Source organism: Canis lupus, chromosome 7 (genome assembly GCF_011100685.1).
Source record: "Canis lupus familiaris isolate Mischka breed German Shepherd chromosome 7, alternate assembly UU_Cfam_GSD_1.0, whole genome shotgun sequence".
NCBI lineage: Eukaryota > Metazoa > Chordata > Mammalia > Carnivora > Canidae > Canis > Canis lupus.
In genome coordinates, this window is record NC_049228.1 from 76913608 (window position 1) to 76929238 (window position 15631).

A 15631-nucleotide genomic window follows, 5' to 3' on the forward strand; every position below is an offset into this window, starting at 1 on the left:
TCTTGCCTTTTGTGACAACATAGATGGACCTAGAGGGTATTGTGCTATGTAAAATATGTCCGATGGAGAAACGCAAGTACTGTATGATTTCAGTTATATATGGAATCTAACATACAAATGAAAAGCAGACTTACAGAAACAGAGAACCATCTGGTGGTTGCTGGAGAAGGGTAGGGAATAAATAAAATAGAGGAAGAGGATTAAAAGGTACAAACTTCCAGCTATCAGATAAATAAGTCATAGGAATGCAATGTATAGCAGGGAATACAGCTAATAATATTGTAACAACCTTGTAGGGTGACAATTCGTGGCTAGATATATTGAGGTGATCACTGCATAATATATGTAAATGTTGAATCACTATGTTATACACCTGAGATTAATAAACAATGTAAGTCAACTACAATAAAAAATGTGGGAGAGGAATTATGATTCCTAGCGCCCTTTAGCCATCTATTCATCATATATCACACAACTAGGTTTCCATGAATACGAACCCCACAGGTAGATCTCTTAATATTATGTCTAGGACTTAGTGTCAAGGACTCTAAGAGTGTAAGGAACTTGCCCAAGACCATGCAGTTAATAAAGAGCAGAGTTGGCTTCATGTCCTGGGGACAAAGAGCCTGTACTATTTACCTTAGTATATCCAGCTGCCCAGTACAAGTCTTGACAGGGTAGGCACCAGTGTTTGTCAAATGAATAAACAAAAGAATAGTAATTTGAAGATGAGATCAAGAAACTGATATAAATTCCGTTGAACTGTCTCACTGTAAAGATAGGACAGCATTTGAACATCAACTGAAGCCATATTAGAGGTTTGATTTATCATAGTCAAATAAAGCAAAAAGTGTGGGACTTCTAAAAACCTATCCCCAAGCATAACATAACATGAGCCAGTGTTTCCTGAGCGGAGAATTACATGTATATTCCCTGAAAGTCCCTCTGTCTGAGCAGTGTTTGCCAAATCTAAAACAATAGAATATTACATCTGTGCCATCCCAAAAAAGGACCTATAATTAATTCATTAAAAATTTCAAGAAACGAGCATCTTATAATTTTTGCTAGCATTCCTCTTGGTGGTGAGCTGATATTAATAGTACACACCTAATAATTTACTCAATTAAATATTTTCTTGCTCTTTGCTTTATTATGACATAATAAAACGTAGTAATAATAAGTCTAATGGTATAAAGACTAACTGTTTTTAACAAAAACCAGACGCAAGCAGTTTTAAAATATCTGCTACCATTTCCTCTCCAACGTCTAAACATGTTTTTACAAGTTAACAGACCTCTTTGCCTCTTCACATAGGCAAACTGAGTATCATTCTTCTTTTCTCAGGGTGTCATTAGTGATTCTGGTAAGGTCCATCCTGAGTGAGAACCTCAGAATCAGGTCCTTTTGATGATTATTTTACACACACACACACAGACTTCTTATGGTTAGTGCAGTACAGTTTCCTCCTTAACTAAGACCCTTGTTTGGAGATGGAGAAAAGAACTATCTTTTTTCTCCCCATCATCTTGGAATAACTCAGACAATTGTTTACAAAAGTTAACTCAGCCTGATAAAAATTTCACTTGCTCACATGTTACCAACACACAATAAAACTTCTCCTTTACCCACTCCTTTCATCACAGGGAAGAAAAAGGTCTCCTCCACAAAAACCACATATTGAGAAGTATTTGAAGGCAAAGCCAGAAACGGTTAGCAGTGTGTGGCTGTTATTCCTCTGGCAATTTGGATGCCCTGGACACAGATCTGGGCCCACTACCTGTGCCTCACCTTCTCCAAGAGGAGCTAGCCATCATAACTGATGAGACAAAACTTACAGACCCACACAGGCACCCAAGGTCCATCCCTTTCCCCCACCATTGGGAGTTTTGTTCTTATCTTTCATGGGGTTGCCCAATCTTAGTGAACATTTGGAAAGAAGGTTCTCAGAAGGAATGTGGTTCCTCAGACCAGAAGACAACTTTGTCATTAGAAATAATTACACACCTTAGACAAAATCATCTTCATTTGCCTTAGTGTGTGTGTGTGTGTGAGAGAGAGAGAGAGAGAGAGAGTAAACATTTCACATGTGAACTGATGAGATGATGATGCTTCTAAGCTATTCTTATTGTAGGTCAGTGGTAATTATTGCCCAGGGAGTGCTGTTGTCTTGCAATTTGGAGAACTCCTATTCAAGTAGCTCCCAATAAGTAAATGACTGTACTAGTTGAATAGTACTACGAATATAAGACTCTCTTATCCACCAGCCTGTAGGAGAATACATTAACAAAAATAACTTGTGGGCATGACCACCCAAACAGATGGAAGCAATCTCTAGCAAATAGTGAATTTCACTCTGTAGTTAAATGCACACCTCTAATATTAGAACTATTATTATCAAGAGTATATGAGGAGTGCCTGGGTAGCTCAGTAGGTTAAGCATCTGCCTTCAGCTCAGGTCATGATCCCAGGGGTTCTGGGATCGAGCCCCACATCAGCTCCCTCCTCAGTGGGGAGCCTGCTTCTCCCTCTACAGCTCCCCCTGGCTGTGTGCACGTGCTTGCTCTTTCTGTCAAATAAATAAAATCTTATAATTAAAAAAAAAAAGAGTATATGAAAAGATATAAAATTTCCTGTTGAAACCAACTGAAAAATGCTCTGGAGCATTTTTACAGAGCAGTTACAGAGTCAAAATCTAAGAATTTATAGTCAGGTACATGAAAAGAGGTATCTTCCCCATCTTCATGGGAAGGGATTCCTTTGGACACATGGAAAGACTTGGTAAAGCAGTATGGCACATGGAGAACAAGAATCTAGTCTGGCCAAGATGTGACTAAGTCTCACTAACGTAGCTCTCTCACCAATTCCTTAATAAAGAGAAGACAGTCATGATACCAGCACCTCACTATGTATTATTCCTCATTTGTTAAGTGGATTTATAAACCAATTCACAATAAATGTGTTTTTTTTTTTCATTCCGGAGTGGAGGTTCTACTTTTTTAATAAATCCTTTTTCTATCTTCGAATTAAATAAGTTAGTACATGGGAAGTACTTAGAATAATACCTGTGACATAAAAGTTGGCTACTTTTTTTAAATTAATAACATCTTCAGTTCAAGGGCCACTTCCAAATATTACATCCAATTCTGTGGTCTGGGTCAAGTAGGTGTTGCCTAATTATCGTAGTCAAGATTCCAGAGTAAATCTAGTTAATCACTACTTCCTTCAGGATTCTGAATTCTTGTCTGGGTATCTCATCTCATAATTGCATTCTGGAGGTAACGTATCCTTATAGTATCTATATCTATCATGGAAAGATGCTCCATGTGTATTTGTCACTTGTATCAACAATGGTTATGTATTCTCATTCAAAGAAACTTTAAACATCCTCATTTATAATGAGGGGTGACCTTCACATATGTTATTTTACTGAGTACTCTGGTTTTATCTTTTTTTTTTTCTAAAATTGACATGACTAATTTCATCATCAGTTTTTATTTTTTCCATTGAACTTGACATCCGGTGTTGTACATATCAGATCCACCTTAACAGGACAATGGCTTGCAAATTCTTAAGGCAACTTCAGGGAAGTAATGTAAGATCAGTTTAAAGAAATGACAACATCACTGAATAAGTATATGGCTTCCAAAGATGACATCTCTGCAAGAGGTTATCTCATTCAGTGAGATATATAATATCCATGTGTCTGGGAGGCTACTCCTGTGAAGAACCCTGTTTTCTTCTTTTTTTATCCTTCACAAATCCAAACACAGTGTCGTGTGAAGGGTAGTCTTTCAATTAATAGTTGTTGAAAGAAATAACCAGTCACACTTAATAAGATATATTTTCTATAAAAAATAACATGTATGTCATCAATCTGCACCAAAGCAAATTAAAATATCTCCTTTAGTATATTCAAACTATTTCACCAGACCATTGTACACTGGGCCTGGTGATCTATCAGCCAACAAGTATTTATAAAGTGACTACGTTTCCCTTGTCCCCTTGTCCCTCGCAAATCTCCAGAAGGACCTTCTATTGTTCTGTCTTGGGCATGAGTAAGAACAACACAATAGCTAAGAGTGTAGCCAACCACATGGCACCTGTGTGTCCTAGGGATTGTACTCAACCCACCTTGAATTCAGTCTCTGTCTGTCAGAACTTTTTATAACAGTTTTTAATGATACTAGCAGCTCTCTCAAAAGGTCATTGCGAAAATTAGACTAGTTCATGCATAATATGAACTAGTTATTATATGAATATATCATCACAAATAATAATATTTACTTAATAGGTAGAGCTATTGGCTCTCTAATAACAGATTACTTGACTTAAATGTTATTCAGCAAGAAACCCTGTAAATCACCTAATTCTTAGCTGGATATTTAAAGAGTACTAAGAAATGTCCTGAGGTAAATATAGGCAATGGTCATACACATAAGACTGAGATTTCTAAATCTTGCTCACTGTCATGTTCAAAGTAATAAAGTTGTTCTTCAAAATAAATAATATTATTAGGCAATATATGCTGAGCATTTGCCATGGTCCTTTTCCGTATCTCATACATTTTATTATTTATATTCCATCCAAATAAAATAGAACTCTTCCCCCATATTGGCTGATGTGGCTTATGCCATAAGGCATAGGGAACCCATGTCTAGTTAAAGAACTCAAGTTTGAATGTTTGGGTCACTTATAACTAATTATGTATTCGTTAATCTTTAATGGAGTGCAGTCTCAATCTGTATACAAAGCACATCATTAAACAGAAAAAAAGACATATTTCCCTTTTAATATTATATGCTTAAATAAAATACCTATAATTTTAAGTATGAGCATAAAACATCTTGATTTATTAAATTTCTCATGATCCTCTGATCCCTATTAAATCTAAAATAGAAAGTTTCATGATCCATTTTATCCCAAGCTTCTGTCTCCAAAGGATGGTTATATGCAATAAACCATCTATGATGGTTTCTATCTATGATGTTTGCTTTCTTCTATGATGTTTGCTACCATGGATATTGAGGTACATTTAGGACTATAGCTGTGTTATAAATGCTTCTAAAATGAGAGACTCTGAGTAAATTCATTCATTCAACCCATATTTACTGATGGCCTACTATACACCAGATATTGCTTCTGTGTCCTGGAAATACAGTAATAAACAAAACGGCAAAATCTTTCCCATCTTGAAGCTTACATACTAGAGACTCAACAAATAAATGTATTAAAATGGGACTCTGGCTCAGTCTCAGGTGCAACCCTGAAAAGGCACCAAGACTCCCTCATTTTCCAATAGCCACTACGGCAAAGGACATGTTTTCTTTTTTAAATTTTATTTTTTATTTTAATTCAATTCATTAACATACAGTGTATCATTAATTTCAGAGGTAGAGCTCAGTGATTCATCAGTTGTACATAACACCCAGTGCTCATCATATCACTTACTCTTCTTAATGCCCATCACCCAGTTACCCCACCCCCCCATCCACCGCCCCTCCAGCAACCCTCAGTTTGTTTCTTTAGTTAAAAGTCTCTTATGGGGATGCCTGGGTGGCTCAGCAGTTGAGCATCTGCCTTTGGCTCGGGGGCGTGATCCTGGAGTCCTGGGATTGAGTCCCACATCGGGCTCCCTGCATGGAGCCTGCTATCCCTCTGCCTGTGTCTGCAGTCGAAGCCCATCCCCTCACAATTTTACTATAATCTAATTATGCAATCTTCTAAAAACTGTAATCCTCCAGCCTCTGTTAATCCTGTCTCTATTGCTCCACGTTGGATACTATAACTTCGGTTGTATCCTTATACAGCCAGGCAGACTTCAGGTTTATCCAAGAAAGAACCACCTAAGCCTTCCCGGGGAGACGGGTAGTTCCCAGTCCATCAGTGATTACAAAGAGGCAGTGCACACATTGTGGAAGAGCTTCCACCATTGGTTGCCAGAACATGCTTGGTGACTCCTAAAAGCTCTTCCAACTCTAGACTCAATGAAGCCCATGAGCAAGCTCAGTGTACCAGCTCCAAGCCTCCTTTTAACTTGATAACATTTCAGCATATGACTGCTAACTGCACCTGACCTTCCCTCCTCAAGAAGGTCACTTGCAGCCTTATAGCAAATTTTTGCTATGTCACAGGCATGGTGAGCGCCTCCATAACACTGAGGTGTTCCGGGCACCACGGATGGCACTGAGATCAAAATAAGTAAACATCCTTGTCCTAAACGACAACAGTGGAGAGACTGGGATGGACCTTCAGAACTATCCCAGGAACCGCCAGCCTCCACCTACAACTCTGAAATTCTCCACGCGCTGGGCCCTCTAGGTATATACGTAGAGGAAAAATAATCACACAAGAGAAAAGTAAGTTCAATAGACAAAATGCAGGGCAGGGTGTCAGGGATTAACTCTTACATGTTTGCACTTCCAGTCAGGGAGTCTACGTCATTGCAAGGTCCTAGCAATGTGCACAGATACCTTTGACTCAGAAGCAATCCGAATTCACGCATGATTTCAGGCTGACTGTCTGTGAGCGGGCAGTGCAGAGACTGCTGACAGTTCTTTCATTCTGACAATGTACTTTCTTCCTGACTCATGAGAAATGTGTGTGAACATGAATTTGAAGATCCGGGTATATGTGAGCCTGTGTCTTCCTGCAAAGCCACACGCGGTGCGGTGACTCTTTCAGACCCATTACTATTTGTGTCTACATCACGTTGGCTGCGATGTCCCAGACTACACACCGCCAGCAGTGCCCAATGTGGGATATCTCAAAACACAGACTTTAGGAATGCCTGGCTTGTGAATCCGACATGTTCAGAAAAAAAAAAAAAAATGTGTGGGACATCCTCTCCTAGAGACCCTCTGTGTTCTCATAAACAAATAAATAAATGAATAAGGTTATGTTGAATATCAGTCATGCTTCCTGGTGCTAAAATGCAGGAAAGAGGAAAGTAGTCACAACACTGCTTCCACAATACTAACCGGAAAGATGCCTGTGGGTTTACCTTTCAAGCCCAGTGCTTCCTTCTCTCCCATTATGAGTAACACCAGCAGACATGTGCTCATTGTGCTTTGTTTGTGCACTGACCTCGTAACACTCTGTAGATTCAGGATATTTCTTTACATAGAGAAGCACTGCTTTTTTGCTTTTGATTTGATGTTTCCCCTGTGAGCTTCCTGACATCAGTCCCTGGCACACCAGATACATACAGTGGGCCGCCTGTCTCGCCCTTCAGGACGTAGTTGCACATCCACTCCTGCAGAGACGGAGGCAACTCAACAGAAAGCCAGGCTGGTTAGCTGGGCAGAAGGCAAAGCCACAGGCTGCCACCAACATCTAAAGGGGAAAATCCCTTTAGATTTCCTGATTTCCTGATCAAAAGTATCAATAAGCAGATACTTTGATATAAAAGCAAGAGATCATTTGATTGACTAGATACAGGTACTCATTGCTAAAGCACTTTCTTCTGAATGTGTAAAAAACCTGGGTTTTTTTTGAAGCATGCACTCCAGGCATGAAATACAGGTTGCCTGTATGGTATAATCTGGTTCTGTGGTCAAAAAACACTCCGTTTCAATGTTTTTGTTGATTTCAAACTGTTGGAATGAGGCTAGAGTGGGTGTGGTCCCACAAACAAGAGATTTTGAGGTTTGATGAGGATTTGTACACCTCCATTTTTTTTTTGAGCTCTTCTTCCTTTTATGTATTAAGGATTTAAAGGACTTAGAAGAGCTGTTACTTAGGTTCCTCCTCAGGCAGAAAGTCATCAGAGCATCTGCACTCCTAACTTTTCAGATGAGGAAACATAACATGCATTATAAATGCAATAGTTAAGGGGAGGGAAGAATGGGAAAGAGACATTATTTGCTATGCTGTGTACACCGAGTCTTCACTTCTTTTCCTGGAGAGTCACCACCATGAGCTGACGAGAACAACCGATGGCCTTTCCCATACCACTCCTTTGGTGGGGTCAAACACAACTCCCTTTTTTTTCCCATGTGAATATACAGCATCATGCTCACCTAAGACACTAGGCACAGTCCTTATTTCTGATACTATATTTGAAAAAATATACTATATTGATCCAGTGTGGTTTAATGTATATACTTGTGGAAGAACTCCAAATATATAAATTTACAAGCCAGACCATGCTTCCTAATTAGAGCCTTAGAAGAAACACATTCTTTTCTATGCCTGCATATTCTTGCAGAGCAATGAGAAATGGATTAAAAATTTGCAGTAACATGCTTGAGAAACTATACCTTAGACTCAAGTTACTCTCTTTCAGGGCTTGATTGAGGCATATGTAAGAGATGTATAAACAAGTCATGACTGGGACCTGGTCTTACCCAGCTCTCCTGCTACATGGCTTGGAAATGTAAGGCGATGCTCTGCCTCCTTTCCACTGGCTACCACATTCTTCCCGGTAACTCAATATGCAAAGCATGTGCCAATGTTCATTGCCCCACCCTCTACCTTGTTTTATTTATTTTTTTAAGATTTATTTATTTATTTATTCAGAGAGAGAGAGAGAGAGAGAGAGAGAGGCAGAGACAGGCAGAGACACAGGCAGAGGGAGAAGCAGGCTCCACGCAGGAAGCCCGACGTGGGACTCGATCCCAGGTCCTCAGGACCACACCCCAGGCTGCAGGCGGCGCTAAACCGCTGAGCCACCGGGGCTGCCCGCTACCTTGTTTTATTGAAAATACACTGAATTCGTCTTAACTGACCAAAATGTTCCAGATACTCTGCAAGTATCTGCAGAGCAAGCCTAAAAAAAGGCCTACTCGGGAACTTGTATGGGAGGATAGCTGTGTAAGTGACAAAAACATGTCACCAACAAGCTCCACACTACTCAACCTGCAGCCACCCAAATGCTTGATGCCTGCTTCTAGCTGGATCAGCATGATGCATAGATAGCACCTCTCTCTCATTAGATAAAGACAGACCAAGAAGCCCAACAAAATACACTCAGACCATGGTAGGGAACAGTAAACTTCTCTTACCTTGCATAGTCGCTTTTGTTGGTTCTGAGAACAAAGGGATGAGCAAGAGGTAGATGAGGTAGACGAAGGAAAGCCCATTGTACCGGAACGCACATGCTGCAGTTGGGAAGAGAAAAGAGAAGGAGAACATCGTTAGTAATGACAGGCTGCTGAGACCAGGGTGCACAGGCCTGTGTGGGGTTACTGTATCAGGGACTGCTGCATCAAACGGCGGCCCAAGTAGGCATGTCAACTAGGAAGCAAATGAGCATTTATTCTGTGTTCATCACTATGTTGAGCATCATGAGAAATGCAGAGGTAAAATGCATGGTCCCTGCTCTTAGAATCTTACCAAGAAGTCAGCACCCATATACCTGAAAGGAGGCAGTCCATAAGTAAGTTAGAAATTCAGCTGGAGAAATTAAAACTGCTACAAAAATATAGAGGGCAACGGGATTGGTGAGGGTTTGGAATGTTCAGGTAAGTCTGTCCATGGAAGAAAGGAGACAGAAGAGAAAGAAAATAGAAGAATATTTGCTCGATGCTCCATGGCAGGGCTTTACACAAATTATCTCATTTAATCCTCATTTTATAAGTAAGAACGCACAGGCTCAGAAAGACTCAGTAATTCACCAGAATCTCCCAACTAAGGTTTGACTGAGTTAGAGTTAACCTCAGGTCTGCCAGGCTCCTGACCCTACACTCCTTTTTTCTGCAGTGCTTATCTTATCTGCACAGAACTCCAGAGACCTGCTCCAAGGCAGGGCGCCTTACCTCTCCAGGTTTGCATTTCCCCATCTGCAGCAGACTTGTTAATTTTCTCTAACTCATAGACTCACTATGGGGAATAAAGAGAATGATATATAATAATACCTATGGCTTAGCATCTCATACGTGAGAAGCCCTCAAAAGCATGAGCATTTATCATAAACAACCTCATTATTATCCAAGGAGAAGAAAGTGTACAGTGTTTCATGCAGAAAGAAAATGAGCATATTATAGCTATAAAAATAAATTTATTGGATGATTAAAGAAAAACTAAAGATGAGAAGGACTAAGTATTAGTCTATGGGATGAGGACATCTGTTAAATGATGACGCAGATGGAAAAATGTTGGAAAGAAAGTTGGTGGGAGAGAAAATGGAGGGCACAGAATTATGGAGTTGATGTTAGAACATAACCATAATAATTATTATTATTACTAGAAAATAATAGTGGTACCTGGGTGGCTCAGTCAGTTAAGCATCTGCCTTTGGCTCAAGGTCATGATTTCAGGCTTCTGGGATCATGCCCCATGCCCCATTTCAGGCTTCTGGGATCATGCCCCATGCCCTCCCCCTGCGCAGGGAGCCTGCTTCTTCCTCTCCCTCTCCCTACCATTCCCCTTGCTTGTGCCATCTCTCTCTCTCTCTCTCTCTCTCTGTCAAATAAATAAATAAAATCTTAAAATAGTAATAATAATAGTAATCATCTAGTGACTGTATGAGATCTGGACTGAGGGAGAGTGAGGCTGAAACATTATGGTGACTAGGGAATAAATGAGGACTCCAGGTGGTGCAGTGGTGATGGCAACTTTAAAAAACAGCAGACGGAATAAAAAAGCATTTTGTGAAATAAAATGGAGAGGTGTGAGGAAAAATTATACAAATTATACAACAGTGACTCCAAGGCTTGTAAATGATAAGGATTACTGCCACGAGGAAGATAAGAGATTTAAGAAGTGGTAAGTGTACCTTTAGAAACACTCATGGAATTATTATTTTTTTAAAGATTTTATTCATTTATTCATTAGAGATATATATACAGAGAGAGGCAGAGACACAGACAGAGGGAGAAGCAAGCTCCATGCAGGGGGCCCAATGTGGGACTCCATCCAGGTCTCCAGGATCCCGCCCCAGGCTGAAGGCGGCACTAACCAGGTGAGCCACCAGGGCTGCCCACACTCATGGAATTAAATCATGGGGTGTAGACCAGATGGAAATGGCTATAGTGTGGACAACATCGCTGCTAGGGCTCTAGCAGGAAAGGGAGATGCAGCCTGAGCAAGGTGTTCACTGATAGAACAAGAAGGAATGAGCTCTCCTATGGCAAAAGCTATCAATGGAGAGAAGCACAAAAGACAGAAGCATCTGCCTTGGCTGTTGCCAGCCGATGGGGGATGGAAAAACTGGCAGGTATGAAAGAAAAAAAGCAGCAGGAAATTTAGGACAGATATGGAAAAATCCAGGAAGGTCTGGTCTCACATGAGAACAAGTTTTCACAAAAGAAGTTCCTGACCACACAGAGATGAATTGATCATCAGTAAGGATGTCCTCAAAGTCTCTGAAGAAAGAGTCCAGGCCAAAAGAAAGGATGGAGGTCATCAGATGGAAATGCAAGAGAAACACTGTTGTAACCAAGAATCAAGAAACAAGAACGTGAGTCAGGGAGCGTCAAGAGACCACAAGAGGACCGACTAGGGAAGACGTGGCACAGGCAAGGCCTGGGTGCTCCTGCTCAGAATGTGAAGCATCTGGGAAGACAGGACAGTCCAGAGTGAGATGCACATCAGTATTCAAAAACATGGTACCCAGACAGGGAGACCAGATCAAAAAGTGCAGAGTTTCGAGACAGGATTTGAACAGGAGCATGGCATACGCCAGCCTCCAGGCCTTGCTTCTGCTGGCTTATTCTAGAAGCCAGCAATCAGAGACCAGTAGAGCAAAGTGAGGCATGGTGTCCTAGGGAAGGAGAGAGCCCACAAACAGTTTTTTTTTTTTCCTTCCAAAGGAATCATGCACGTATTTGTGGCTTTTTATACCATCATTGACATTCCTAACCTCCTTTATGAAAGACCTAAAGCAGGAAGAAACTTTCACACTTCTGATGGGGCTGATAGGAAAATATATAAATGAGAACATGTAAAAGAATAAAAACGTATGGCTGAATTATCTTTCTGGATTTGTTTTTACTTCTGTTTCTTAATTCTCACCAATACTGAAGCTCCTTAAAATCAATTCAAATATATTCGGTTATTGATTCAGTCAATAAATATTTACTGAGCATGTACTACGTGCTGGGACCCAAAGAGATCCTTTTCTAACTCTGGGAATTTACATTTTGGTGGGGAGAGGTATGATAAACAACAAACATGATAAAAGGTCAATCACAAGGAATGTTGGAAGACAAGTGCTATGTGAACAGAAGGTCAGCAAGGAAGCAGGGGAGCAGGGGGCGCTGGGGGTGAGGAGGACTGGCTGCAGCATTCACTGGGAGCACTGGAGGTAGATCTCAATGAGAAAGTGAGATGTGGGCCAACAGGTGTGAGGCAGCTGACAGAGCCTCTGTGGGAGGGGGTGCTGGGATGGGACCTGGAGCTGAAGAAGGCCTAAGCTGTGTGACCTGCCCCAGAAAGCCCCACAAGGAGCCGGGGTGCCAGTGGAGACCTGGATGGGGCCAGATCATGTGGATCTTGCAAGGAATCTGAAGGTGTCGGTTGTTACTCTGAGGTGTCAACTGAGCGCTGGTTCTCACGGTTGGCTCAAGGCTGCAAGCCTGGCTCCCACCTCCACCTGCAGCCCCATGCCCCACCAATGCATACCCTGTGTTCTGCACTGCTGCCCAACTAAACAACCAGCATTTTCCATATGCTTTACTGCTTCCTGCCTCAAGGCCTAGCCAGCACCACATGCTCCAACTACAAGACCTTCCCATCCTTCCTCCATCGGGCATATCGCCACATGGCTTACAAGTTTCCTTTTCTGGGTCATTGTGCACTGAGGAAATTTTCCAAGATGAACTTTGGAGGGGGAGAAAGGAGCCTGCTCTTGGTTTCTCACATCACAACCTTCTAGTTACCATTATTTATAGCCATGTCCAGAGAGCTTGAGAGGACAAGGATAAGCCAGGGTGATAGGCAGCCTCCAAATGATCCCCAGTTATGGCCACCTCCTGGCTGTCATGCCAGTATATAATCCTCTGCTCTTGAACATGGGCTGGAACTGATAACTCACTTCCAGCAAACAGAAACTGTACAAGCATTGTGATACTGCATGGTGGCTTCCATGCCCGGTGCCCCTCTGTCTCTCCCCTTGCTCCCTGTGAGGGAAGGTCTGCTGTCCTGTTGTGTGTTGCCCCAGGGAGAGGCATATGGCAAGGAACTGAAGTCTGTAGCCAGTAGCCAGCCCTCACCAGCCAACAGCCACATGAGTTCATTTGGAAGCAGCTCCTCCGGAGACTGGGTCCTCACCACCCACTTGGTTGCAGCCCCGTGAGACAGCCTGTGCCCACCCAAGCCACAACTGGCTTCCTGAATCCCAGAAATTCAGGAATGCTTTAAGCTGCTAAATACTTGAGTAATTTGTATGCAGCCACAGATACCCAAACTTTAAAAAAAAAAAAAAATCAAGCCACTTCAAAAATCCAACTACATTTATTTTTGTCTGAAATGATCCCATTCGACTGATGACAGTACCCCAACTGCTTTACTTTTTATGTGCGAAGTTGCTACCCAGGAGCTCACCTATGTTTATGGGGACTTGGAATGACCTTTCTAAGTGAGTTAATCCTATCAAGGGCAAAATACACCTTTGAACTTGTCAATAAAACACATTTGAGTTAGAAAATCCTTACAAGGCAAATGGCAACTGCCCCTTTATCAAGCACGATGTTGCCTTTGTTCAGGAGCATATTCATTACTCTTCATGGAGCTCCTGTGTTCCAGCTGCACAGCGTGCCCCTGATCCCTGACCTCTCGTGGACTGTCAGGGCACCCGGACCTCTGCCCTCTGCCTCAAGAATTTTACATTGAAAGTACAGTTTTTTGAAATGCAGACCCAGGTGTTCAAAAGGATTCTCTTGATTTGGTTAAGAACGCACTGTAGTTTCTATTATTATTTGAACTGTAAACGATTGAACTCGCCTCGTTAACAAACTTCATTTTCCAAAGATGAAAGTTGGCAAGCAATTTTGGCAAAACTCTCCAAGCAGGAAATGATTCGACTTTACAATTCAGTTTATCAAACTAGAAAGGGGAAAAATCTCTTCCAAGTATGAAACTGTTACCTTGGCCGTGTAACGTTTATAAACATACTTGATTGTAGTTTGTGTACAGGTGTTCTTCGACTTACAATGGGATCACGTCCCAGTAAAACCAAAGTAAGTTGAAAACAGAGTAAGTCGAAAATGCACGGACTTGGGACGCCTGGTGGCTCAGCGGTTAAGCAGGCGCCTGCCTTAGACCCAGGGTGTGATCCTGGAGACCCAGGATCGAGTCCCACGTCGGGCTCCCTGCATGGAGCCTGTTTCTCCCTCTGTCTCTCATGAATAAATAAATAAAATATCTTTAAAAAGAAAATGCACAGACTACACCCAACCTCCTGGACGTCCTGGCCCTGCCTCACCTGCCTTAAACACCTGCAGGACGCTCACACCAGCCTATGAGTGAGCAGATCATCCGACACAAAACCAATCCTATAATCATGTGTTGAATAGTCCGGGTAACTGACTGACTTCCGCACTGACAATGACAAACACAACAGCTGTAAGCAGACAGAGTGCGAAGAATGTGACCCTCCTGCCCACATGGTGGACGCGGAGCAGCTGCTGCTGCCACCCAGTATCATGGGAAAACATTGCACTGCGGGTCACTGGCCCAGAAAAGGACCCAAATTCCAAAGTCAAAATATGGTTTCTATTGAACGCATATTGTTTTCACTACCCTCGTAAAGTCTAAAAATCGTTAAGTTGGGACCATCGTATAACAATTACCCCATCATTACAATACGACCATGGAGAAATTTATGCACGCTTTAATTTGCCCTTCTATAATAGTTGGAGACAATAATTTTAGATTATGTTATTAAAGGTAAGTGCTCTCAGAGCTGAATTTTTAGCCAGATGTGATCTACTTCCTCCATACCCTTTAGCAAGGCCAAACAACATCTCACTATTAATGGCCTGGAAGATAATGCTTTAAATGTTTAGAATCTCCATTTCAACTAAGTACATTCTAAATGCTCTTTATTGCCTCAAGGAGCTTTGTTTATTTTAACAGTTGCCAGAGCAGTAGATACACATTACTCAGAATAAGCAACTTCAATACCAAGTGACAAAATAGTTCTGTCAATGCAGTCATTCCAGAAAATTTTTGTTCATTAGTACTTTTCATATTTTCCTTTCTCTACTCTGAAGCAATCAATTGCTTTTAAAAGAATGTCCTCTCAAAATTCTGATTATTTTATTTAAAAAAAATGACAATAAGAGAATCAGCTGCAAGTATTTATAATGGAACAGGAAAAAAATATTTACACAATGATAGATTTTTCCTAAGGAAAGCTATCAAAGAAATGAGAGACAGGAAAAAGGCTGTTATGTCACCCGATTCATTGCCTATTTGTGTAGAATTCTCTTTCCCATTATACACTCTTGTGGCTTACGTCCGGTTAAAGTTATAAATGTCTCAAGCAGTAGTGCTTTAGAACTGACAGTCAAGACCCAGTGCACTGAGCAATTCCCTTTTCCTTTATGTCTGACCTCCACATCCATGAGAGGTCTTGTCTCAAGAGCTTCCTTCAGAAAGTTAAAAAGTAATTTCATCAAGAAAGATGCTACCAGGAGGTCTTTCTCACTACAGTTCATAAAGGCAAGATATATATATATGCTTGCACACT

The 15631-nt window shown here is 41.4% G+C and overlaps 1 protein-coding gene across 5 annotated transcripts in view; it reads right to left on the reverse strand.

The window, feature by feature from the left end:
- PIEZO2 (piezo type mechanosensitive ion channel component 2) overlaps positions 1 to 15631 on the reverse strand; it is a 440872-nt gene that overhangs the window by 349510 nt on the left and 75731 nt on the right. For all 5 annotated transcript variants that reach the window (XR_005362693.1, XM_038543881.1, XM_038543880.1 and 2 more), the window contains exon 2: positions 9003 to 9098. Coding sequence is in view for 4 of the 5 variants with exons in the window: in XM_038543881.1 (XP_038399809.1) it covers positions 9003 to 9098 (96 nt within the window). In the remaining variant the exon portion in view is untranslated. The remainder of the gene's footprint in view (positions 1 to 9002; positions 9099 to 15631) is intronic.